This window comes from Pteropus alecto, unplaced genomic scaffold, assembly GCF_000325575.1.
Source record: "Pteropus alecto unplaced genomic scaffold, ASM32557v1 scaffold61, whole genome shotgun sequence".
Taxonomy (NCBI): Eukaryota; Metazoa; Chordata; class Mammalia; order Chiroptera; family Pteropodidae; genus Pteropus; species Pteropus alecto.
Window position 1 is genome coordinate 4,710,419 of NW_006434835.1, and position 26,950 is coordinate 4,737,368.

Sequence of the window (26,950 nt, forward strand, 5' to 3'; positions counted from 1 at the left end):
GGAGGTTACTCTATAGCCAAGCCGTGTAGAGGCTGTTGGGCCACATGTCAAGTGATGTTGGAAGCAGCAGGTAGAATTCTGATCCTTTTGATGACACCCCTGAACAGAAATGGAGGGCAATAGTGATGTCCAGCTATAACTCTTACCTCATTTGAGACTCTAAGAAGATCTCTCTCAGCCTTGCTAAAACCATTACATGTTAATCAAGCATTATCTCCGGACAGAGAGGCCCTGAGCAAGAGATTCGGCAGATATTATATTTCCTTTTTACTCAGTATATTTTGTCTACTAGGAAAGGCACTGCCATATCCTGTGTTATATATTTATTAGTTAGAGTTTAATAATTCCGCCCCTCCCAAATACGTTTCTGTTGCTAAGATATTTTATATAAGTTAAAGATAGATATTAGCAAGTAGCACAGATTTTGAAAGTAGATTTTATATATGTTGACTTTTTTAAATCTTCAGCTTCATTATTCTAATTATGACATCTCTAATATGTTCAGTTATTTTTTCTTTAGATGTTATTTAGGTTTTTTTTAATTCTTAAAATTGTGGTAAAATAGACATAAAATTTACCATTTAAAACATTTTTAACTGTACAGTTCAGTAGAATTAAGTACATTCACATTGTGCAACCATGACCACCATGACCACCATCCGTCTCCAGCCCTTTTTCATCTTTCCCAACCAAAACTTGGTACCCAAAAAACACTAACTCCCCATTGCCCCTGTCCCCCAGCCCCTGAGATCCACTAGTCTACGTTCTGTCTCTGTGAATTTGGCTGTGCTAGTACCTCATTTAAATAGAATTTACAATATTTGTTCTTTTGTATCTGGCTTATTTCACATAGCATAATGTCTTTAAGGTTCATTCATGTTGTAGCGTGTGTCAAATTTCATTCCTTTTGAAGGCTGAAAATATTCTCTTGTATGGCTAGATCACATGTGTTCATTCATTCATAGACATTTGGGGTGTTTCTACCTTTGGGCTGTTGTGAATAACGCTGCTACGAACGTGGGTGTACGAATGTCCGTTTGCGTCCGTGCTTTCAGTTCTTTTGGGCTTATGCCCAGAAGTACAATTGCTGGATCCTGCGGTAATTCTGTTTAATTTTTTATACCTCTGTAATACGTTTTTGAATTTTTATTTTTTTCTTATTATGAAAGTAATATATTTAGAATGATTAAGAGGAATGTAGAAAATAATCAAATCTATAAAGAAGGAAATTAAAATCATCCACAATCCAGTTTCTCCTGGATGCCATTAATATTTGGTATTTTTTATTGTCTTTTTTAATGTACATCAACATATTTGCAAACTTCAGATTGAAGAATATATACTTTTTTTAAACTCAATATTGTACTGTGAGTATTTTCCTAAGTCATAGAACAGCTGTGAAAACACTTTTAATAGCTGCTTAACATGTATGCATATAATGTATATCTAACAGATATCCATAATAAGGAAATGATGGATTCATAGAGGGGGATATTTTCCAGTCACTTTAAATGATGTTTTAAAAGGCTATCTCATGACATTAAAAAAATGCTCACAAAATCTAATGTTAGGTGAAAATGTAGGAAACAAAACCATATATACCTAAATCAACTTACAAAGGTTTTCAGGCAGACAGGAGCTTAGCCTAAGAGCAGTGTAAACTATTAGATTTTACTAGAAGGGTGACAAATCAGATTTGCACTCTTGCTACTAGTTGCAAAGGCAAAAGCAGATCTGGGGATATCAGGAGGCTGGTGGCCCCAGGTCTGGGGTGCAGGCGGGTCGAGTAGGACAGTAGCAGTGGAGGTGATGAGAACAAGCAGCATGAGGCCCACCTTCGAGGTGGACCAAGCAGTCTACATAATTGAGTAGATGTGGTGTGCGAGAAAAGGGAGCCGTCAAGGGTGATTGCTGGGTAAGGAGCACTGACTGGGGAGTGCGGAAGATGAAGAATTCAGTTTGGAATATGTAAGTTTGACACACCTGAGAGAGATCCAAGCAGAGGTGTCAAGAGGCTGTCGGATTTAAATCCCAGTGTTATAAATATGGATACGCCGAAAACGGCTAAAAGAGATGTCCACCAAGATGCTAATAGTGGCTTTCTCTAAATTGTGAGCAGTTTTTTTTGTCTTTATTATACATTTTATATTTCATAATTTTTATAATGATCATGTATTACTTTTAGTCAAATTCAATATTACTAAACATTTCATCATGATATTCATCATGGCATTACTTATACTAGTATGAAAGTTAGAAACAACCTAAATGTATAACAACAATAGAAGACTGGTAAAAAAATAAATAAATAAAAAATAAGTAGAATGATATGAAAAACCTTTTACTCAGCTCAAAAAAATGTTTTCAGTATTATTCAAAAAGAAAAAGTCTGTTTAAAAATAAATGAAATTTTTTGAAGTGAAATCTACCATACTGGAGAGAGATTAGGATAATCTAGAATCAATTGTAAACTATAATATAAATATGTAGATTTGTATTATTAGTAATTATTTTATCCTCTGTTCATATGTGAAAGTATGGTGACCTATTTATCACAAGATACTTAATTCGATATACCAACTTTTAGCATGGACATTTTGAAAATATGTTAAACCGTGTTAGCCTACTGGATTCCTATTCATTAATAACCTTACAATTACCCCTCATGAACTTGTCATCCATTAAATCACTTTTTTGAGATGGTTATTTTTCTAAGGCCACATTCACTGCTCCAGTGTTTGTTTTGTTTGCAGATAAAAGCACTTAATCGCATCTCCTACCTGCATTATTTTAAATGATTAGAGTTGCCATAAATCTTGTCAGTGACGTTAAAATTGTCTTAAGCTGAAAATAGGCTTCAAATTCTGTATAAAATGAAGCAGAGGTCTAATTGGATGAATTTTATAAAGAAAAAAGAAGACACCTTCTTGCACAGGTCACTGAGAATTTGTGGTTTCCCTTTTTCTCTTTTCAATTCACAAAATAGAATACAATTAATAGTATTTTACTATACAAGTAGAATGACTATATCAACATTAAAAAAACTTAAAAGGCTACCTTGCTACTTTGAATTGACAAAAATTTCCTTGTATTCTTCAGTTATGGACAATCGTGTATTAATAATATAATATAAAACTCAAAAGAGTTTAGATATTGAAATAGTGGTATCACAATAAATATTATACAAAGATTATAGCTTTGAACAAAGTAAAATCAGGCACAGTTATAAAATTAATAGTATGATTGTTTTCTGTAAGCATACCCCTGTACCATTATAAAGCATTCCTTTGTGCTTTGAAATTGCATATGAGCTGAATTTAACAAAGTAAAATTTAACAGAAATATTCATTTCTTCAGTTGGCTTCCACATTCATACATTTAGAAGATGGGCAAGACATGACTTAACAGCAATATTTTTAAAAACAACTTGGGGGGTTAATTGACTAAACTCAAATTGGGCAGCAGATTTTCACTTAGAATAAGGAAGAACTTTTAAATGACTAGACCCATTAAAAATGGAATCGACCACCTTCCGGGAAGGCATTGCGTCCCAATCACTGGAATGTACAAGAAGGGCCAGACACCTGCCTGCTAGGGATTTGGAAAGTTGGACCACACTCACCTATCCTAAGGTCTTTCCCACTGTGAATTTGCCAATTAGAATATTTCTCTTACAAGGCCATATATGAAGTGATTCTGTTACACAAAATAGTTCACTTAACTGGCAATCTCTCTATTTCTATATTCTATCTCTTCCCACTTTTTAAAAACTTTTTATTGAAGTAGACTGCACATACAGAAAAGTGAACATATCACAGATGTACATAGCTTGATGAATTTCCACAGACTGAACCAGCCCCCGATGGAGAATCAACATTCTGAGCAGCCCAGAAGCTCTACCCTTTTGCTCACTTCCAGTCGTTTCCTCCCCTACACCAAGAGTAGTCACTGTCCTGACTTCCGACCGTACAGAAGCTTGGTGCTGAGTTGCTGAGTTTTATACTTTATATACATCAAATCATTCTCTTTGCATCTGGCTTCTTTTAACATTATGTTTTGAAGATTCATTCATATTGTTGCTTGTAGAGCATTCATTTCTTTGCTGTATAGTGTTCCATTGTGAGACTGTATCAGAATTTACCTGTCTGTCCTATCGTCAATGGCATTTGGAGTTTCCAGCTTGGGGCTTTTACAAAGTGTTGTTATGTAAATTCTAGTACATGGGTTTTGTGGACATGCATGCACATTTTTTTCCTGGGTATATGTAGCTAGGAGTAGAATTGCTTTGTCATAGAATGTGCAAACGCTCGAGCTTAAAATATTGCCAAACAGGTTTCCAGAATATTTGTATGCAAATCGAACAGGGCTCTACCATATCAGAAATGTTACGTTTTCTGAAATCCCATAGCTTTTTTTTTTTTAACCTTACCGTGGTATTTGATAGCTTTCTATCTTGTACTGTAGTCATTTTTGCATACCTTATCTCCCTTTCGAGATTATACATTCCTTGACGGGATTGTTTTATTCATCTTTGTATTTCCCAAAGTACCTTGCATAGAATAGACTCTACATTCTGTATTTCTATGTGAACAGATGAGTAAATGGGGAAAAATTATATGTAGTATTAATATCACAAATGTTTATAAATTGTAAAAATATAAGTAGCATACCCAGTAAACTACAGGGGTAATCTTAAAGTAAGCAGAATTAATTTAATGGTATTAGCTTATAGATTTTCCTGAATTCTATAAGAGAATCTTATGTTATTGTATGGGAGAGTTTAATATGAAGTCGAACTGTGGATTTTTAACTATTGGACTTAAACCCTGGTGTTATCTCCCACATAGAAGCACATGAATGTAACAATGAGCTAAATTTGTTAGCTGTGAATTTGAAGATTAAAAAGAAGGTGCCTGCGTGAGAGCAGTTATGACAACACTGTAACTCCATTTGGGTCAAAGCTTTATCCCTTCCCCCCGTTCTTCTATGACTGGCAAGAAGTAACGATTTTGCTATATCATGGGCAAGGCCAGTAGAGTTTTATGAGCCAAATAGAATTTTAGTGGCTTTTAAATTTAATGTTATTACTGTTTAAAAGTGCTAAATTAGGATATTAGGAATTTATGGGTAGTCATGCTTTTCTCCACATCCCCAATTTTAGTCAATGAATACATATTACTTTTAAAATCAGAAATATTTTTTAAGAATTTATGTTGTAAAAGTTGCTTCTTTGACTATCTTGCTTTTCTTTCAGTCTTGGCCTGACTACGAGGATATCTATAAAAAAATGATTGAAGTTGCCACATTTTTAGATTTGCCTCGTTTCCCAGATATAACTGAAGACTGCTATCTTCATCCAGACATCTTGTGTATGAAATACTTGATGGAAGTCAATCTCCCCGGTGAGTGCGGTATTTGATGAGGAAGCTTCTACTACTAGAATCGTAATGAGTGAAATATAGAAGAATCCTCTCAAATCACAGACCAGTAGAGCCAGCCGACAGGGTCCATAGAACGTGAAGCTTAATGTCAGAATCCTTTCTTAAAATCTTTCCGACCACTTAAAGTGGTTTAAAGGGCACTGTTCATAAATAAAGAGTCCTATTTTGATGTGAGGAATATGCTTGAGAGAATAATATTTGGTTTTTACAGTAAGTTTGCTGAGAGCAAGTAACAGATGTCCCAGCGCATTACCAATGACCTGGGTGCCCACCCCCCATGAAAGCAGCACTTCTTCAGTCATACAAAGGATGGTTATTACATAATGAATTCTAATTTTTAAAAATCTTATAAGCTAATTTATGGTAACAGTTTTATTGTTTGGTAACATAATGCTATTTCCAGTTCCTAAAACAAATGGAGCTCAAAGTCTGTTCACATCCCAGCGAACTCTTTTAAGGCGATGAAACAGACTGGGAAGAGCTTTGCTAGGCCTTGTTCACAATATACCAAGACGTAGGTAACCCGATAGAATCTGCCGATGGAATCCATTCCTGAATTTCTTGCTAAACTAGAAATGTGAGAAGTTCAGGACTTTCATTTTTAAGAGAAAATGCAAACATGGTGTGACTATACTATTGCTTAAGCAATGTCAAAAATGTGATTGAGTATATTTTTAATAGAAAAGGAAAATAGGTACACGAGAAAAACAATATATAAAACCATAAATATAGTAAAATTTTAAATAAATATAAATATGTAGTGATATATACATGAATATAAATATTAAGTCTATAATTTTACAGTATTTTTAAAGGAATAGAAATAATATAAACTTTTCAAATATATTACTTATTAAGCTAAGGAATGTAGGTGTTTCATTGAGATTTCAAAAATCACTATTTGAGTAAGATTCCAGAATTACCGTTTTGGATTTTGCTTTTTTAAAATTTACTTCTTTGATGGTTCTTTCAAAATATGGAAAGTTCCTGGGTTCTCTCATGTACTTCAAAATCTTGAACTCATTAAGGGAATTCCAGGTGTGGAAGAAATAGCAGATGTTACTAAAATATAAGTGACATAGCTGGGTTATGGCAAGCGTGCAGCTCAATTGGACATGGGTGTGTGGGGCAGTATTTTCTGGCCAGTGCGTGAAGTTTAGCAGTGATTCTCACCTAACTCTTCCTGAGAGTAACAAGTAGATTTAAATCCATTGTAATGTGCAGAGAGACATTCCTATCATGTGAAGTTTATTAAGTGCCTTTTTGGAGACAGTATTATAAAGAATCAAGATAGAGAAATTTCATTTCTCACAAACTGTTCAATAGAAGTAATTTGAAATATAAAAAGTTATACATAAATGTTATTGACTTCCTTATTTATAATACCGAAAAATCAAAAACAACTCAAATATCCAACAGAAAGTTTGTGGTTAGGTAAACAGTGGTGTATATATTCAGTGGAACATTATGCAGCTTTTAAAATCATATTTGTGAAGAGCTCAGAAAAGCATGGAAAATGTTTATGTTATAATAAACAATGAAATAAGCCACATTACAAAATTATATATATTATAACCATAGCTACATAAAATGAAATATTAAAAAAAATTAGAAGTAAATATACCAAAATATTAAAATACTAACTTATTTGTAAGTTATGGTAATGCATTTCTTCCTTTCTCCTACCTTTATGTATCTTATAAATGTCCTATGTTGAGTTTGTATTACTTAATAGTAGGGGAAAAACAATAAACAGAATAGATCTACAAATTAAGATGTGATAGTCCTTGCACCTTAGGATTTAGATTCTAAAATGTATCATTGCTTTGCTAACCACCCATAAGATATAAGGCCTCCAGGACGTCTCCATTTCACATGTATGGATGTACTCTCCACAGTACCATCAGTTCAGTGGTGCCGCTAGTCGAAGAGACCTGTGTACTTGGCACATTTACATAGAGAGGTTTTAGGGTTCCCAGAAAGCCGAAAGTAGTTTTAAGTATGCTGTGGCAACAAATGGCCCCTGCCCGGAGCCTTTTCGTGTGACCACGTGGTCTCTGGAACTGTATAGAAAGGTTTCAGCAAGCGTGTCGCACACACCCTTACTGAGTAAGCACTGACTCTGATGGCTTTGAATGAGCTCCAAGTACATTTTCTAGTATTGTTCCTCATCCTGGGACAAACAAACGCGCCTGGCAGAACTTCTGGCGGCTGTCACACATATATATAATTTGTGGGGAACTTTAGCATTTCCACAGTGCTTTCACTTATATGACCTCATTCGTGAAGGTGGGAAGGGAGGGCAGGTGGGTGTTCTCATTTACAGCTGAGACTAGCCGGGCTCAGGACACACCTAACTGGTAGCTGGCAGAGAGCATACCCGCAGCCGAGTCTTCACATCTCAAAGCTGGTCTTTCCACGTTGTGCTCTGGTTCAGGATTCTGTACCCTTTAGTTTTTCTCTGCTATGCCCACTTCCTCTCTCATAATTTCTTCCATTTGACTTTTTATTATTCCATACTTTTGGTGTAAGAGAAGCAGTTCAGGATATTAATTTTAAAAGAAATATAGGAGACAAGTTTCAATAAATGCCATTCTTTATAATAATGTCAGCTTTTAAATTAGAAGAGACTATAACCTCTATAACTCTGTACAGGTAATATGTAAAATTTTAATGAACGTATTTTAAAATTAATTTTTTTTTCATGTTATAAGTATATGTGTCTGAAGGTAAGAGTCCTAGCTATTGTTTATTTTTCTGGTTTTCTTCATTATAGCACAGTGTGTTTTACATAGTAGGCATTCAATAAATGCTTGTTGATTTGAGCTTAATTTTGTATTTCCTAATCATTTTGTACCTGAATGAAGCCCATGAATAATTCATATGGAATCTGTAAGTTGAAATAGTCAGTAACAATAAGCCCAAATTCTCTATCACACAAAGACCTTCATGATCTGGCCCTGCCCATGTCTCCACAGGTAACACCAAAGCCTTATCTTGAACTATCTGCATTTCCCCAAAGCACCATCTTATCTTTGTCATAGCCCTGATCACATTGCATTCAAATATGTACATATTACTAAAAAGCAAGCTTCTCAAAGAGAGGGCTCTGTTTTATCTCCAATACTCAGAACATCGTAGTTGCTAAATAAACATTTTTTGAAAGAACAAATAAAAGCCTGGTGAAAACTTTAGCTATTAGAATTTGGTAGACATATAAAACTACTTAGATGCATATTAAATTATCATTGTTATATATGTTCTGTTTCTCTGTGAAACAAAACAATTTTTAATCACTGGAATTTTTTTACTTAAACATAAATTAGTTTTATTTTTTACTCATTCTTCACCATAAACCGTAGGTTGCACCAACGATGTGCAGATTGCTGCACTTAGGAAGACATATAAAACAAGACTGAGTCTGCCCTCAAGTTTAAGAGGGAGCAAAGAAGTAAACTCTTTGCTGTAGCGTCCAGAAGGGGGCTAAGCGAAGACGGCTGCCGGTACCGTACAAGTGTTCTCAGATTTAATTCATGTGTTACTGTTTTTTTTTTCCTTCAACAGATGAAATGCACAGTTTCACCTGCCAGGTGGTAAAAATGGCAGGAATCGGAGAAGTAGATTTTCTGACATTTGATCCTGTAGCTAAAATGGCAAAAACTGTTAAATATGACGTACAAGCTGTAGCTGTCATCGTAGTAGTATTGAAACTGCTCTTTTTACTGGATGACAATTTAGAATGGTAAGTGTATGTCAATTTGATGAGGAAGAAAACTATTGTTTTTACCTAATTATTCAGAGTGTAGGACTCCATATGTTATCTCAGTAGAAAATGGACTCTGAGCTGTTAGAGAACATTGACTAATAGCAACAATTACTTCTTACGTAATATTTTGATTCAGCTAGTTGTCAGAGGTTTCCTTCTACCTTAGTAAGTTGTCTGTATCATGCTTTATTTCTATTTTTTAGATAGACATGTTTCTCATTGTTCCACTGATTCCTGAGTCTTAAATCATCATACCTAAATCCTAAAGAATCATTTGGCACTTCATCTGTATGCCTGTATGCTTTTAGGCTCCCGGCACTATGTGTCTCCAAGATTATTTTGGAAAGTGAAGGAATCTTAAAATGCTGCCGCTCCCAGATGCCAGCAAAGGGTGGCAGTGCGTGCAGTGCCCCCTCCCCTGTTTCAACGACTGCTTCTCCGTTAAAGTTGACATCGGTTTCAAGCGCTGTTATGTACTTTTTCAGAAGAATTCAGAATTTAACTGTCTTCAAATAAGTGATTCCTAAACAACTTGACTTGTTTGTTGGTATCTCCAGGTCTCTGTCCACTATTGCTGAGAAACATAATGAAGAGAACAAAGAAGGTACTTAATTTTTTTAGCAATCAAATTCAAAGTGTAAACAATGGATTAAAAGATGCGATAAATGTAGAGAAAAAACTTTGAGAACCTGCAAGTATACATATAAATGTATATATAGAGAAATTGGTTTTTTTTTTTTTTTGGTACCAGGATTATTTTTTTATGTAGCTATCTAATTATATCTCTAGGTTACTAAAAAGTCCAGTGACTTCCTACTGCGTGTAAAGGCCAGCTTGCTTTTTATCCCAGCTTCTGCTCACTAGCTGTACTAGGCCATGACCTTACGGGCATTTCTGTGACCGCGCCATCTGCTTTAATGCCTTCAACCTTTGCTCACACCTGTCCTTCTGCCTGAAGTGCCCTTCCCTTCCTACCCCTGAACTCCTCAGTCCCTGGCAAATCCATCCTCATTCTTCAAGATGCAACATAAACACGTTCTTCTACCTTCTCTTCACACCCGCTCCCTACTTCACCTTTTTCTGAATCAGAACTAATCACTCCTGCCAGGACTCCTCCTGCCCACACTTCTGTTAGATGTTTAGCACGTTGCATTACAACTAGGGGACTAAGTATGTGTGTCATACTTAGATGGTCAGTGTTTGTAAGTGTTAGAGGAATATGTGGCATAAGGTAAGTTCTACATAAATGATAGACAGATAGGTAGATTGTGGGCTTCTAGAGAGAGGGGCCATGTCTTTCTTACTTTTTTTTTAGAGGATTTTTATGAGTTTGTTTAAGTCAAAACTGATGACTTGCCAGGAAGCAAGATCTCAAATGCTTCTTACTTTTTTTTTGTAATGTATTTCTAAGTGCCTAACATAGTGACTGGCCTCAGAGCAACTCAGTAAAGTTTGATAAATACATGAATTCTTAAATTCAATTCGTTTCATAATGTTCTCAGTAGGATTTACGTTCATTGTCCTTTTTATATAATGTTCAGCTTTACTGAGAAATAACCACCATATCAAATTATAAGATATTTAAAGTATACATTGCAATGATTTGATATGCATATACATTGTAAAAGGATTCCTCCTATCCAGTTAATTAACACATCCACCACTTTTTTTTTTTGTGAAAACATTTTAGTTCTACTCTCTTATTTCAATTATACAATACGGTATTACCAATTATAGTCACCATGTTTTACATGAGATCCTCAGAGCTTATCCATCATGTAGCCGAAATTTGGTACCCTTTTACCAGCCTCTCCCTATTTCCCCCAGCTCCAGCCCCGGCAACCACATTTCTACTCTCTTTTTCTTTGAATTTGACTTTTTTTTTTATTCCACATATATATTCATTGGTTTGGGGAACTTGCATTTAATGGCAGCGACCAGTGTGTATTCTTTCCGGCTGTGTGCAAAATACTTCCTTCTATACGTTACGTTGCTTCATGTTGGCTCCACAGAGCAAAAGGTTGAACAAGATGTCTTCTGATGTCCCTTCTCATGCTAAAGGGCCATTGTGGACTCTGTCGATATTTCGAGTAAACAGAGCACTTTGACATATTATCTCCCTTTGATCCTCAAAATAAATCTGTGCTGTCAGCGGGGCAAGGGTGGTTGTTCCCTGCCGCCCACCCTCCCACCTCCCCGCATCATTGGTGACAGACTTATAACCTAACTTAAGGTCCCAGACCTTGTGTCCCACTGATTATGATGATTTCCCTCTATACACACAGCTCTGTGGTAGCTGCCTCTCTGTAGGTGTGTGGCCTACAGGACCGTATTGGATTAAGTGATGATTATTTTGGCCACTTGCAAATATGTTTAACTAGACACTGAAGGAGACTCTTCATTAGAGAATATCTAATATCTTCCTTCCATCAGCCTTCCTTTTTTCTGACTTCCTCACACTATATATATTTTTTTACCTTTCACTTCATTTTATCTTTTCTTCTTGTCCCGTCCCCACATAGAGTGAATAGAGGAGTGAGGAGTGACTGTACTTGACTACATCCAAATCTGTTATCTCGCCAACCTTGACATCTTGAGCACACACTCACTCACACCAACTGTCCAGTGCAATCCACTTTCTTACTTACTCTTAGGAACTTCAGATTTGGATTAGGATTAGGAAGAACAGGAACAGGAGCTGACGAAACTGGAAGTCTGGATTCAGCTACTATAGTACCATTTCACACACTTATTAATCATTTGTTTTTTAATCCATGTATTCTCAGTCATATCGGAACATATGTGCCAGGCACTGTGCTGGGTGTTGGGTTGGGAGGAAGAGGTGTGATTGTGTAGTGACAAACAAAATATGTCTTCTGTTCTTAAGGAGGTAATAGTTAAATCTAGGAAAAACAGGCATATAAAAAGATGGTTTCTGTATAATCTAGTTAGGGCTATGATCTCAGTAGAAACTCAGGGGAAGGAGAGACTGATTGCTCAGGAGTCATATTAGAGTACAGAGACGGTGATTCCATCCATAATTTCCAAGGGCTATTATGTAAATGTTTAGCTACGTCAATGAATGAAGATTCAGATGAACAGTGTATATTATTATAATGTAACTTATTTGGTTAATAATCATGGATTTCATTTTTTTCAGATAAGCCATGGTTCGATTTCAGAAAATGGTATCAAGTTATGAAGAAATCTTTCGATGAGAAAAAACAAAAATGGGAGGAAGCCAGGGCAAAGTATGTTATCTCTTCAAGTTTTAGATTCACCTTCTTTATTTTCAAGTCTGTTACTTTACATTTGAAAACTGAAGTTTCATCAGTATAGACTCATCAACCTGGTGACATTTTTCCTAGAAATATTAGTTCCCTAATTAACTTTTTCTTTAATTGGAATGTTGTCCCAAAATAAAGGTTCCTATAAGAAACCAGAACAAAGGAAAGCAGGAAGAGATTGTATTCAGTTCAGTCTCAGCGTCTGACTTTGAACTCTCATTCTGACGTAGGTCCATTATTGTAGAATGGAAAGAGCGGAGATTTCATGCTGGGTTTGAATCCTGATTGCACTGCAGACTAGCTATGTGACCATGGGCAAGTTACTTAACCTCTGAGTCTCAGTGCACTGAAATCTAGTTGGCTCATAAATTTTTAAAGATATGATATCTTATTTAATATAGAGTACGTTTCTATTGATCTCTAATTTGAACAGTTTCATATCTATTTTTAAAATTTGGAGACTTTGAAATAAAAGTCAGTATCTCTGTAATTTATGTAAATTTACAGTAATACTCATTTGATCAAATCATTTATATCCTTTGAGAAAAACCAAGGTTCCTCAAGTTAAATGATAATTCATTCAGTTCTAGTTTCCTTATATGTAGGAATGATTATGCCCACTTTATACTCTAAGAACTTAATTTTTATTTTCACAGGTAGAACTAGGTTATTTCTTCTTAATTTAAGAGAGCTTTTAAATAGAGAAACAGACTAACGGATGAATAAAGCGCAGTGGGGAGGAGGGCCCTTGCCTTACAGGGGAGAGGAGTGACAGTTTCTCACTATTCATGTTTGATGGACAAGGGTAAAGAAGAAGGGCTGAGAGGTGAGCTTACCCTGATACCCAGAGAAGAATAAGTTCTTCCTCTTCCTTGTCTGAGAACAAGTGTCTCTTTAGCCATTGGGTCTCAGTGGCTATTTTCCTGGAAGTCACTGGCCCCAGGGAAGAGATTGTCCAGGAGATCCATTACCAGGATCCCATTCCATAGAGTAGATGCTTTGGGCTAAGCACAGTAGCGTATGTCGATCACTACTGACTGGTGTTTGGGCGCAGAGCCCCTGTGCATGCCGATTACTTTGTCTGTTTCAGCCTGCCCCACCCCCACTGTTGACATAAATTTCTAATTTTTCTCTATATTCTTCTCGACATCATCTTCCATGGTGTCAGATGAAAATTATTAAAGCATGATCCAGAAAAGGAAAAAGATAAACTGGATGTCATCAGAAAGGTGAACTGCTGCTCTTCAAAAGACACTATTAAGAGAATGGGAAGCCACAGGCTGGGAGACAATATGTGCAAATCACATATCTGATAAAGATTTATATCTAGACTATATAAAGAATCCTCATACAATAAGAAAACAACCCAGTTTTTTAACTGGACAAAAGATTCAAACAGATACTTCACCCAAGATGTATGGATGGCACATGAAGGGATGCTCAACATTGTTAGAAGGGAAATGCGAATTAAAACCACGATGCAAATGGCTAAAAACCAGAACAAACAAAACACTGACCATACCAAATGTGGGAGTACAAAGTGGTGCAGCCACTGTGGAAAATTTGGCCGTTTCTAATAAAGTTAACGTACACTTATTATACTACCTAGTAGTTTTCACTTCTAGATATTTACCCAGAATGAAAACAAGCTTATACAAAAATCTACATACGAATGTTTATTGTGGCTTAATTCACAATGGCCCCAAACTAGCAACAACCCAAATGCCCTTCAGCTGGTGAATGGATAAACAAACTAATATATCTGTACACTGGAGTGGTATTCAGCGATAAAAAGGAACAAAATTCTTATACATCCAACACTGTGTGTGAATCTTAAATGCATTATGCTCCACGAAAGACTCAAAAGGTTACATGCAATATGATTCCATTTATCTGACATCCTGGAGAAGGCTAAACTATAAGGCCAGAAAAGCAGATCAGCAGTTGCCTGAGATCCAAGATCTGGGGGTTTGGAGAAGGGTTGACTGTCAAGAGGCCTGAGAGATCTTTGGAGTGATGGAGGTGTTCTATATAGTAATCACAGTGTGACTACGTGATGGCGTGTGTAAAAGCTAGCGGAACTGCACTGAACAGGCTGAATCGACTATGTAAATTACACCTTAGCTTTTAACAGTGGGGGTGGGGCAGGCTGAAACAGACAAATCGTGTAGACTAGATGCCGGGCTCTGTGGTTTCCCGTAGGAAACATTAGGACTTTGTGCTATGTCTCTGTTTTTTGTAGCTTTTGTAGTTTGGGGGAGAGGTAAGCAGAGTAAATTAAATGTTGAAGAAGGAGTATAAACAGAGTATTGTTATTTTAGATTGTCTTTCCCATTTTCTGAGCATATGAGCCCAAAGAAGTAATAACAATACCTCGTTGACTATACACCTACTTGCTTAGGCATTTATTATAAATGCATAAGAAAATCTATCTAGATTAGGCATTCACAAGGGTTTATCCAGAGATGGGAATAAGAGTGTTTAGGGAACTTCTTTGTTATTTGCAATTTTTTACCTTGAGAATGTTGTTACTCTTATTATTTAAGAAAACAGCAACAACAGAAATCTGAAATAATCACAAACTTGTTTGCCATAGGGGTAAATGGCGAGCTTTCTGATAGATTTTAGATGTGGTGTGGCTCGCTGAAGTTTAGTTTACACATAATCTTCTGGTAACCCTTCCGTGTCTTCTGATGGGGGCGGGGGTGGGTGGACCCAGGTCCTCTGGTTCAGTCCTCTTCTTCTTGCCACACTGCCTCTCAGAATAAGAACGTGGCCTGGGGTCAAAAAGAAGGCAGTTCTCATTTTTTACTGCATATTATGAAAATCGCCCACTTCAGGAAACTCAGAGTTAGTGAGAACGAGACTCAAAGTGAACATGAAGCGTGATCTTTGTCCCAGAGCAGCCGTCTGCTTGCAAAATTCAACGAAGTAGAGATGGGACGTGTCGCTTCCCTCTAGCCTGACTCTCGGCCGGCCATCCGCAGTCTGGAAGGGGCCCACATGACTCTTGGGTTTTGCTCAGGAGGCGATGTCTTGTGTCTGTCGTGGGTCTCCATTCCACAGCGGCGCCTCCCTGCCGGGCCTTCCCCGGGTGACGGTAGGTCAGGTCAGCATGCGACCGTTAGGACTGCGTCATGCTGGCATCCAGACCGTTCCTTCTCATTCCCACCAGGGACAGGATTGACTCCAGGCATTAAATGACGGAAGTCTGGCCCTTACTGTTCACTTTGTGTGGCTTACCAGTGTCAGAAGAACCGCCAGCTTACTCCTCAGCACGAGGGCGATTGAACCCGTCGTTTGTTTCTTAGGCGCCTTCACTGCATGAGAACAGCCAGCAGGGGAACCTCACGTGTGGGAAGCCATGCCTCCGGTGTTTCGTATAATTAACAGCTTCTTCGGGGGCTCATGGCAGCTGGGAGGCTCTTGGGAGGAGCACATCATTCTGTCGCTTTGTTCTCTCCTTTAGTGCTACCTACTTCTAGGACATAAGCTCTGTAGACATATGCCAATGGGTCCTCCGAAGCCAGAGCTTTTACACTGAATATCAGGCATTTCAGACATTGCTCCAGAGACACTTCTCTGAAATGTATTTAGGTCCCTTTCTTCTCCATCCCGCTCCAGCTGTTGTTTTACCCTGTGCAGGTTCGTGTGGAAGAGCGAAAAGCCACTCTACCACTCCTCCATCGACAGGTCAGTGGCGTACAAAAGAAGAGGTAAGTTGCGTTTCCTCCTGTTAACGCCAGGCAGCAGCAGAGTTGGAGAAGAGCTGAATACTTTGACTTGAAAAGTGAAGCATAAGTAATTTTTTCTTTAACAAGTGTTCCAGGGCACAGCCAAAGACGTATCCACTATAAGGAGCCTCCATAGGAATCCATTTTAGAAGCACGCCGCTATACCAAACAGAGCTTAAGTTCCCCTCAAAATCTGAAGTCCTGTGTTCCTGTGACTTTCAGAATGCTTTGTTTGGAGAATTCCCTTTACGTGATCTTATTCGTTTTTTTAAATTGTGGTAAAATATACATAACAAAATGACCATTTTAACCTTTTTAAAGTAGTTCCTTCCCCTCAGCCCTCATCCAGTGCGTTTCCCTAATGTTACCCTCTTTTATTACCACGGTGCGTTTGTCGTACTAAGAAACCAACATTGATGCGTTACTGTCAGGTAAACTACAGACTTAACTTGTGATTTAACGTTAGTTTTTATTTTATTCCTTTTCTTTTTTCCTCCATTTCCAGAAATGGTGGTAAATCTACAAAAACAATTTAGCACGCTAATTGATTCAACACCAACTGTTGAAAAAAAAAACCCCTCAAGTTTTCAGTTCAACTGGACTGAAGAAGACACAGATAGAACTTGTTTCCATGGACACAGCCTCCAGGGAATCCTGACGAAGAAAGGCCAGTCACTGACTACCAAGAATTCACTATATTGGCTTAGTACACAGAAATTCTGTAAAAGGTATGTGGTGCTTTTAGAAATGAAAGGATAAAAACATGATACAACCTCTAGTTTGGCCTGAAGTCGTATCTTTTTCTAATTTTAAAAAGTCACATGTAATTTAAAGGAGTTGGCTATAATGAGAGCCAGGTAGGTTGTCGGAAATAGAAGATGGTGAGCTTATAATCAAGAAAATCAGAATTACGCATTGAGGGTGGTTTAAGAGTTTTAGGGATGGAGCTGTTAACCAACCTTATTGTGATAGTCCTTTCACAGTCTATGCATGTATCAAATCATCACCTTGTACACCTTAGACTTACATATCTCAATAAACCTGGGGAAAAAGTTTCAGATTATAAAGACTTTTGCCATTGTGAAAGGTCTTTTTTCCCTGATCTCATTCCCATAGTGACATGGAAATTGTCTGTAAGGCAGTTTCCCACAGCGGGTTAGAGGCGGTGCTGGGGAGTCTGGCTGCTCGGACGGGGACGCAGCTCTCCTGCTTGCTCGTGTGCGCACAGCTCCGCTGCCCGATCGCAGAAGCAAGGCCGTGATACTGAGCTTCCTCATACTCTCAGCACCTCCGGTGGCTGCCGTCTTCCTCAGAGTAAAGTCGAAAGGCCCGAGGGAGCCTGCAAGCCCCTGCTAAGTCTCTGACCTCTCCTGCTGCCCCGCTCCTGTGCTCACTGCCCGCTTCACGCAGTTCTCTGCTCCTGGAACTTGCTGAGGTCACTCCCCACACAGGCCTTCGCCCACCCGTGCCTCCAGCTCGGACGGCTCTTCCTCCGTGTATTTACACGGCTCACCTCTCTCAGATTTTGTTCAAATTTCTCTTCCTCAGAGAGGCCTTTCTTAACTACCCTGTTTAAGCAGCACCAGCCCTCCCCCGCGCACACACCCCCCCCATCCTTTACTATCTGCCTTGCCCGTTTTCTTTTTTCTTATAGCTTTTGTCACTATTGAATATATTATAGTATTATGTATTTATTTTGCGTATTTGTCTGTCCCCCCAAACTAGAATATAAGGTCCTTTAGCTGGGCCTCTGTCTTAATGAAAAGTCCCGGAGGCTAGAGCAGGTCCTAGATGCTCAGCAACTGTTTGTGGAGTGACTGAATGGAAAGCGGCAGCTGGAACGCAGGGTTCTTAGGGGAGCTAAATGAGATACTCTTTGTCTGTCACAGATGCTCACTAAATGATAACTTTGGCCATTATTACTATTTTAAACAAACTAATTTTCTGTCGAAGAGTTTCACTTCCTGAGTTGAGTATCAAGATAATAAGACCAAGATGATAAAATGAAGTTATCTGTATTCAAATTAACTGCTCAAAAAATGTGTAGCAGTGTCTGGAGTGGTTAAGGAGTGGCACCGTCTTACAGCAGCAACAGTGAAAGGTCGCAACCCAAGCCCAGGGTCATCTCCACTTACGAGGAGCAGTGGTCAGGGCAACGGCTTTTTCAGACTTTAGGATTTCGTTGGAGGAAGAGAAAAGGGTGCGGTCAAGGCCGGTGAGGGGCGCCCACGCGGTGAGGGGCGGACGTGCCGCGCTGGCGCTCTCTGCCTCGGCGGCCTGCAGAGTTGCTTCTGGCTGAGTTAGCGGGCAGCTTACATCTTTATGTCTTTCAAGAGGCATAGTCAGTGGATTTTTGGGTGTACTTCAAAGAGTTAATACTGTAATGCAAGATATTTAATTATAAATAGACCTGGGGATAGTCAGAGATGAAACAGTCGAGATCGTTTTCTCTGCATGAACTAGGCAGCTAAAAACTAAAATATACAAAGTGTCACTTATACCAGGAGTTCATGTACTAAAATCATCTGTCAGCCTTGCCTATTTAGACCATGGCCTAGAACCAAAGAGTAAGCAAAAACGGCTTCAGCCAACCAATAAAAATGTCACAGAGTCTGTGACTAAAGCTATGCACCTTCCTCAGGAAGCCCCTTAGCCCCTCACTCAGAGCCTGCTTACTCTGCCTTCAGGCGTGTTTCTGTCAGGCTGAGTTGTCTCATTTTCAGATTCCTAAGCATCAAAAGAAACACAGTAAGAAGGAGACTGAGAAGTGTTCTGCTGAGAGGTATTTAGACAGCAAACATAAATGACATCCAGTTGACAAACAATAGAGGAGCCAGCATCAGAATCAAAAGCAGAGAAAAGAACGGAAATTATAGCAGTCTGAAGTTCATTCATGACACGTAATTAACAGCTTCACGTAAATAAGCCTGACTGTGTCCCAGAATGCTGCATACATTCTCTTTGATTTTGTTTTTCTTACTGTGTTTTCTAAAATTTCACAATAAAAGTAGACTTGTAATAATATAATTGTGAAAGCAAAAAAATTATATTGGATATGCTCTAAGGTAACCAAAAATTTTAACTCAGTTTTTAAGATTTCCATCCAAAATGGTCAAAATGAAATGTTTTGATACTTAAGAGAGCAGGTCTTCAGCTATATAATTTTGTTACACAGAAGGACTCTTTTCTGGGGGTTCAAAGAGACAAATGTCCTGTAAAATAATCGCGCGAACACTCAGGCCTTGAGAACTAACCAGAGAAAGGCTGCAAGAGCACTTCAGATGTGGAAGGTTGTTTATCCCTTTTATCTGAGCAGAGCTCAGGATCTTGATTGAGGAATCTGAACACCCTTAATAGTCCTCACATTCGTAGAAGTCCCCCTTTGTGAATGAATTGGCCAGTTGCTGACAATCAGCTGGGTCCAGAGACCTGTCATGGGCACCGGCGAGTGGAGTGTCCACCCCTGTCCTCCCTGAGAAGAGCAGGCAGTTCATTTGTCCTCCCACAAGAAGAGGCAGAGCCAGGGTTTTTCAAGTTGTCTTCCACATAAAATGGAGGGGCTTAGGGTGTCCCACAAAGGTTTGATTTGAATTTTTTAAGATTTATTTGTAACTGAAAACAGCTGAAATTAAAAATTAGAAAAGAAAAGCAATAGCCCACCACATTTGTAAGAATTCCTGTAAATAAAATTACTTATATTTTATTTCTATTAAATTAATCAATGAACAATCAGAACTGAGACATGACAACTGGCACCAAAGAAATACAAAGGATTATAAGAGAATACTACACACAGTTAAATGCCAGCAAATTAAACAATCTGGAAAAAATGGATAAATTTCTAGAAACATACAATCTTCCAAGACTGAATCAAGAAGAAACAGAAAATCTGAACAGACCAGTTACTACTAATGAAATCAAATCAGTAATCAAAAAAACTCCCAACAAAAAATCCTTGGCTGGATGGCTTTACAGGTGAATTTTACCAAACATTCAAAGAATTAACACCTATCCTTCTCCTACTATTCCAAAAAATTCAAGAAGAGGGAAGGCTTCCAAGTTTATTTTATGAGGCCAGCATTACCCTGAGTCAAAAACCAAAGACATTACAAAAAAAAATAAAATTATAGGCCAATATCCCTGATGAACATAGATATAAAAATCCTCAACAAAATATTAGCAAACCAAATCCAGCAATGCATTATATACCATAATCAAGTGAGATTTACTCCTGAGATGCAAGGTTGGTTCAATATTCACAAATCTGTTAACATGATACACCACATAAATGAAATGAAGGACAAAAAGTATATGATCATATCAGTAGAGGCAGAAAGAATATTTGACAAAATCCAACATCCATTTCTGATAAAAACTCTCAGCAAAGTAGGAATAGAGGGAACATACTGGAACATAATAAAGGCCATATATGACAAACCCACGGCTAACATCATACTCAATGAGAGATAGCTAAAATCATTTTCCTTAAGATCAGGAACAAGAAAAGAATGTCCACTTACACCACTTTTATTCTACATAGAATTAGAAGTCCTAGGGACAGCAGTCAGAAAAGAAAAAGAAGTAAAAGGCATCCAAATCGGAAAGGAAGAGGTAAATTGTCATTATTTGCAGATGACATGAACTATATATAGAGAACCCTAAAGATTCTACAAAAACAAAAACAAAAACAAACTATTAGAACTGATAAATGAGTTCTGTAAAGATGCAAAATTAACATTCAGAAATCAGTTGCATTTTTATACACCAATAATGAACTATCAGAATGAGAAATTAAGAAAACAATCCCATTTACAATTACATCAAAAAAATACTTAGGGATAAATTTAACCAATGTTGTAAAAGACCTGGACTCGGAAAATTATAAGACATTGAAAAAAAAAGAAATTGAAGAAGATACAAATAAATGGAAGCATATACTATGCTCATAGATAAGAAGAATTAACATCATTAAAATGTCCATACTACCCAAAGCAATCTATAGATTTAATGCAATCCTTATCAAACTACCAATGGCATTTTTCAAAGAACTAGAACAAATAATTCTAAAATTTATATGGAACCACAAAAGATTCCGAATAGCCACAGCAATTTTGAGAAAGAAGAACAGAGTTGGAGACATCATACTACCTGATATCAAACTATACTACTAGGCTATAGTAATCAAAACGGCAAGGCACTGGCATAAAAACAGGTCAATGGAACAGAATAGAGAGCCCATGCCTACATGGTAAGTTAATCTTTGACGAAGGAGCAAGAATATACTGTGGGGTAAAGACAGTCTTTTCAGTAAGTGGTGGTGAGAAACCTGGACAGATACATGCTGAAAGATGAACCTAGATCACCTTCTTACACTATATACAAGAACGAACCCAAAATGGATTAAAGACTTAAATGTAAGACCTAAAACCATAAAACTCCTAAAAGAAAACATAGGCAGTAAACTCTCTGACATTGTTCTTGGTAATATATTTTTCTGATATATCTTCTCAGGCAAGAGAAATAAAAGAAAAAATAAATAAATGGGACTAAATCAAACTAAAATGTTTTTGTACAGCAAAGGAATTCATCAACAACAAAAAAAGACAACCTATTGGTTGGGAGAAGGTATTTGCCAATGATACATCTGATAAGGGGTCAATATCCAAAATTTATACAGAACTCATACAACTTAACACCAAAAAAAAAGTCCAATTTAAAAAATGGGCAGAGGAACTGAATAGACATTTCTCCATAGAAGACATACGAAAAGATGAAAAGATGCTCAATGTCACTAATCATCAGAGAAATGGAAATTAAAATCACAATGAGGTATCACCTCACACCTGTCAAAATGGCTATCATTAATAAATCAGAAAACGACACGTGTTAGCACGGATGTGGAGAAAAGAGAACCCGCGTGCACTGTTGGCGGGATTGCAAGGTGGTGCAGCTGCTACAGAAAACAGTATGGAGGCTCCTCAAAATAGTAAATGTAGAACTACCTTGTGACCCAGTAATTCCACTTCTGGGTATTTATCTGAAGAAATCCAAAGCACTAATTTGAAAAGATATGTGCCCTTCTGTGTTTTTTGCAGTGTTTTTTACAATAGCCAAAGTATGGGAGCAACCTAAGTGCACAGCAGTAGATTATTGTATAAAGACGTGGCACATATATACACTGGAATATTACTCGACCATAAAAAAATGAAATCTTACCATTTGCGACAACACGGATAGGCCTAGAGAATATTGTGCTAAATGAGATAAGTCAGACAGAGAAAGACAAATACCATATGATCTCACTTATATGTGGAATCTAAAGAACAAAATAAATGAACGAACGAAATAGGAAAAGACTCATAGATACAGAGAACAAAATGATGGTTGTCAAATGGGAAGGGGGTTGAGGGGCTGGTAAAAAAGGTGAAGGGATTAAGAAGTACAGATTGGTAGTTACAAAGTAGTTACAGGGGTGTAAAGTATACCATAAGGAATATAGTCAATAATAATGTAATAACTATGTATAGTGCCAGGTGGTTACTAGACCTGTCGGGGGGATCACTTTGTAAACTATATAAGTGTCTTAACTACAGTGCTGTACACTTGAACTAATGTAAAATAATATTGAATGTTAGCTATAACTTAAAAATAAAAACTATTTAAAATAAATACTAAAAAAAAAAATCAATCAATGAACAAACCATTGAGACTTCTAAATTTCTACTACTGAACATAGCAGGGTATTGGCTTTATTGTATATTATTAAAATAGCTTTAAGATTTTAAGTGAAAATAAATCAATTTTAAAGGCATGTGAGAGAAATTAACATTTTTGAGCCCTTACTGTGTGCCAGCCATTGAGTTAAGTGCTTAATATATTTCACACTTAATCCTTTTGTCCATCCTGTGATGTAGGTACTGTTATTTTTTCCTGTTTTGTAGATGAGAGAACCAAGAGTAATTATCTATAGTCACAACTGATAGGTGGCAGAGTTTTGTAGTGTGATTATAAACATTCAGGAATTTAGGACCATGTATGTTACATAAATCATAATATCTAAAAGTTTGTATTCTCTGTATGTTGCTTACTTGTTTTTTAAACTTCTTATTATGGAAATTTTCAAGTATATTCAAAAATAGAACAGTAGAATGAACCCCTGTGCTCGTCACTCAGCTTCAACAATTGTCAACAAGGCAAGGCTAGACTTGCCTCATCCATGCCCCAACTCAGCCCTCTACCCACATCCTCAGATTATGTGGAAGCAAATTCCAAACATCAAAATGTTTTTTAAAGCAAAACCATAATACCAGTAACCAGACATAAAAAACTAATAGGAATCCTTAATATCATCAAACATGCAGTAACTGTTTTGATTTTCCCAATTTTCATATACTTTTTAAAATAACTCAGAATCCAAATGAGGTCCATACATTGCAAGTGGCTGAGATATCCCTTAAGTGTTTTAGTTTGTAAATTCCTCCTTTATCTCCTTTTTACTCCTTGCAATTTACTTGTTGAGTAATCTAGGTCATATGTTCTGTGCAATTTTCCATGCCATATAAATGGCATCATAGGCCCCTGAACCATCTAACATGTTCCTCTGTCCCTTAGATTGCCTATACCTTGGTAGAGTTAGAGTTAGAGATTGGTAATTAGAATTAAAGATTTGGTGGTAGTTAGAGATTTGATCAGATTCAGGTTCTACTACTTTGAAGTAAGTGAAATTACTTTGTAAACTCTTCCATCTATAATTCCTACCGGTTTGCAAGCTATATTAGCAAGTCTGGTGTCTTATTTTGGTGGGAGTTGGGGTTATTTGTTTCCTTTTGTTTGTTTTAAAAATATGTACAGAAGCTCTCTGTGTGTGCTTTTGTTTGTCTTTATCATGCTAAGAAGTGGGGACCCACCAGAGTGGCAGAACTTCAAGGTTTCACCTATGTGTCCCTTGCATGGTGACCCTGGGCAGCGCTAATTATTTTTCCTTTGTAAAATTGTAAAATTAAGGAGTTTTACCAAATTGTTCTAAGTTTCCTTTCAGCTCAGATTACTATTTTAAGCCTAAACGTATATATTTGTTTGGGAGACATTTAAGGGCTAAATGCATACATTTCCAAATGGCCATTTAAAAAGAACGTTTTCTTTTTTCTTTCCCTTCTAGCTACTGTAAACATGTGACAACCTATGAAGAATCAAATTTTTCTCTGAGTTATCAGTTTATACTAAATCTCTTCTCCTTCCTGCTAAGAATAAAGACCTCCTTTCTCCATGAAGAAGTGAGCTTAATTGAAAAGAGACTTTTTAAAACAAAATACAGTAAAACAAAAAAGAAATCTTCAAGATCCAGGAAAGTAAGAAAATGAGAAAAGTAAAACAGAAGCTTTCTTGAGAAAATATTTTAATAGTGACAGTAATGTCAAATTGTAATACAATATTCCAGAGAATTGTGGAAAATAGGATTTTTTGCATATATATCCATCCATACATAGGCATTCGTACATATATTCCGTGTATGTATCAATGTGCTTATAGATATGTATATTTAAAAACTGAGCTTTGAATTTATTTTTTAAATTCTGAATTTTCTTTGAGAAAATTAAAACAACAATGTTATATGAATGGTTTCCAGAAATTTGTATTCACTGTATCTTAGAGCTAAATTTTCTTTTCAAACTAGATCACTTCCTTATTCTTTATGCCTTAAAGTGAATCCCAGATGGATCAAACACCTAAAAATTATCATCTTTTATAGATACATATATAAAATATTAGAAGAAAACAAATGTGAATGCTTTGATGACTTTGGAATGGACTAGAACTCTCTAAGCATGCCTCAAAACCAAAAGCTGACAGGAAAAGATTGAAAATGTGACTACAAAGTCAAAAGTGAACGACAAACTGGGAAAAGATATTTGTAGCATATGGTGGATGAAGAATTAATTTCTTAACATATCAATAGGTCTTGTAAAGCAAGAGGAAAAAGACAAACTGGGCAAGAGGTATGAAAAGATAGCTTTTTGAAAAAAAAGAAATACAAAGGCCAAGCCAAAAAAACAGGATACTCAAACTCACACATATTATGCAACACATGTTTACTGAGCAAATTCTATGTTCCAGGCACATTCTAGGCACTGGAGATACAGCACTGAGCAAGACTCCTGCCTTTAAGGATCTTCTAATTGGGCAGGGGCAGATAGCAAGCAAATATATACTATTTGGGGTAATGAATTGCAATGAAGCACAAGCAAGGTAAGAGATAAGTGATAGGTCGGGCTATTTTATAAAAAGTGATCGAGGAAGAACCCTCTGGGCAGGTGACTGTGAGCAGAGACCAACTTGTAGGAAGTACAGTACGAAGGAGCAAGACACATAGCTCTCTAGAGGAGGCTCGTTCTAGGCAGAGGGGACACGCAGAGGCTCTGAGGCAGGTTCGTGCAGTGGAGTCAGGAACAGCAGGTGGATTCAGGGCGGCTTGCGTGTCATGGTCGAAGGGGAGAGGGGTATCAGGTGGGATGGAAGAGGCTATCTTCGAGGCCGTGGTAAGGGCTTTGGCTTTTATCTGAGTTGTCACAAGAAGCCATCAGAAAATGCTGAGCAAAAGAATGATGTAATCCAACCCATGTCATAAAAGGATCTCTCTGGCTGCTCTGTGGTGACCAGCCTGCAGGGGCAATGGGCACAGGCAGAGAGGCCACTTTAGAGACTGGCGTGCTGGCTCAGGCAGGAGATGGTGCTTTAGACAGCAGGTTGGAGTGTGAGTGAAGTCATTGAGTCCCAGATACAGTTTAAGCATGAAATAAATAAGGATTTGGTGATGCGTTGGTTGTGAGTGTGAGAAATGAAAATGCCAATTTTTTCTCCTGAGCAATTGAGTTAAGGTACCATTTATCATGATAGGGCTGCTTTCCGTGCTTCCTATTCATCCTGTTTGTGAGGTTAGCTATTCTCACCCTAGGGCTGTGGGCATGGCTGAACAGATGAGACCAACAGCAATTTATTAATCACATACACTTGCACAAAGCCAGTAGGGACCCACTTGGAAACAGTGAACAGCCAGGGATTGTGGGAGGATGGAGTGATCCCAGTGGGGGTGTGATTAGCTAGTTAGAATAATTTCGTGGGCTGGCAGGAAACAAGCCCACTACCCTGGGTTAGGCAGGAACTGCTCCTGGTCTTCTTGATAAGGTGTGTTTGGTTAGGGGACCTTTCCACGGGCGCGGAGGAGACGGGAACTTGTAGGTAGGCCATTTGGGCCAAAGTGGGAAGGGCCAAAGCCCTTCCCCACTTCACTGGATGTCAAGGCAGCACATAATGTTGGGTCTTAATTTTAGGCCTCATACCACAGAGAACCCTGAGAAAGGTGGAGATTGGGAAATCAGTTCTGTTGGGGGCATGTTGAGTTTGAGATGCCTGTTAGATATGAAAGAGATGTCAAAATAGACAGTTGGGGGGAAAATCCATCGTTTAGAGGTCTGGGACAATATAAATGTAAAAATCTCCAGAATATAAATAAGTTTTCAAAACTGTGAAACTAGATGGGATCTCATAAGGACTTAGTATAAATAGAAAAGAGGTCTTCATAAATGCTTTTCGTGAGGTTAAGTTCCCTTCTAGTTTGCTGACAGATTTTTATCAAGACTTAATGACGGGTTTTTTTCAAATGCTTTTCTTGCATCTATGAGATAATGGAATGGTTTTTCTTTTTAGTCAGTTAATACGGTAAAT

At 37.5% G+C, this 26,950-nt stretch overlaps 1 protein-coding gene across 3 annotated transcripts in view; it reads left to right on the forward strand.

Moving 5' to 3' along the window:
• The window catches only part of TAF1B (TATA-box binding protein associated factor, RNA polymerase I subunit B), a 59,729-nt gene extending 34,872 nt beyond the window's left edge, over window positions 1-24,857 (forward strand). For 2 of the 3 annotated variants that reach the window (XM_025045724.1, XM_015588256.2), the window contains exons 4-10: window positions 5,255-5,402; window positions 9,006-9,183; window positions 9,765-9,811; window positions 12,368-12,458; window positions 16,140-16,210; window positions 16,734-16,956; window positions 24,387-24,857. In XM_025045724.1, coding sequence (XP_024901492.1) covers window positions 5,255-5,402; window positions 9,006-9,183; window positions 9,765-9,811; window positions 12,368-12,458; window positions 16,140-16,210; window positions 16,734-16,956; window positions 24,387-24,588 — 960 coding nt within the window. In that variant the 3' untranslated portion in view covers window positions 24,589-24,857. The remainder of the gene's footprint in view (window positions 1-5,254; window positions 5,403-9,005; window positions 9,184-9,764; window positions 9,812-12,367; window positions 12,459-16,139; window positions 16,211-16,733; window positions 16,957-24,386) is intronic. The other variant, XM_006910227.3, reaches the window with a different exon arrangement.
• Window positions 24,858-26,950: the final 2,093 nt, after the last annotated feature.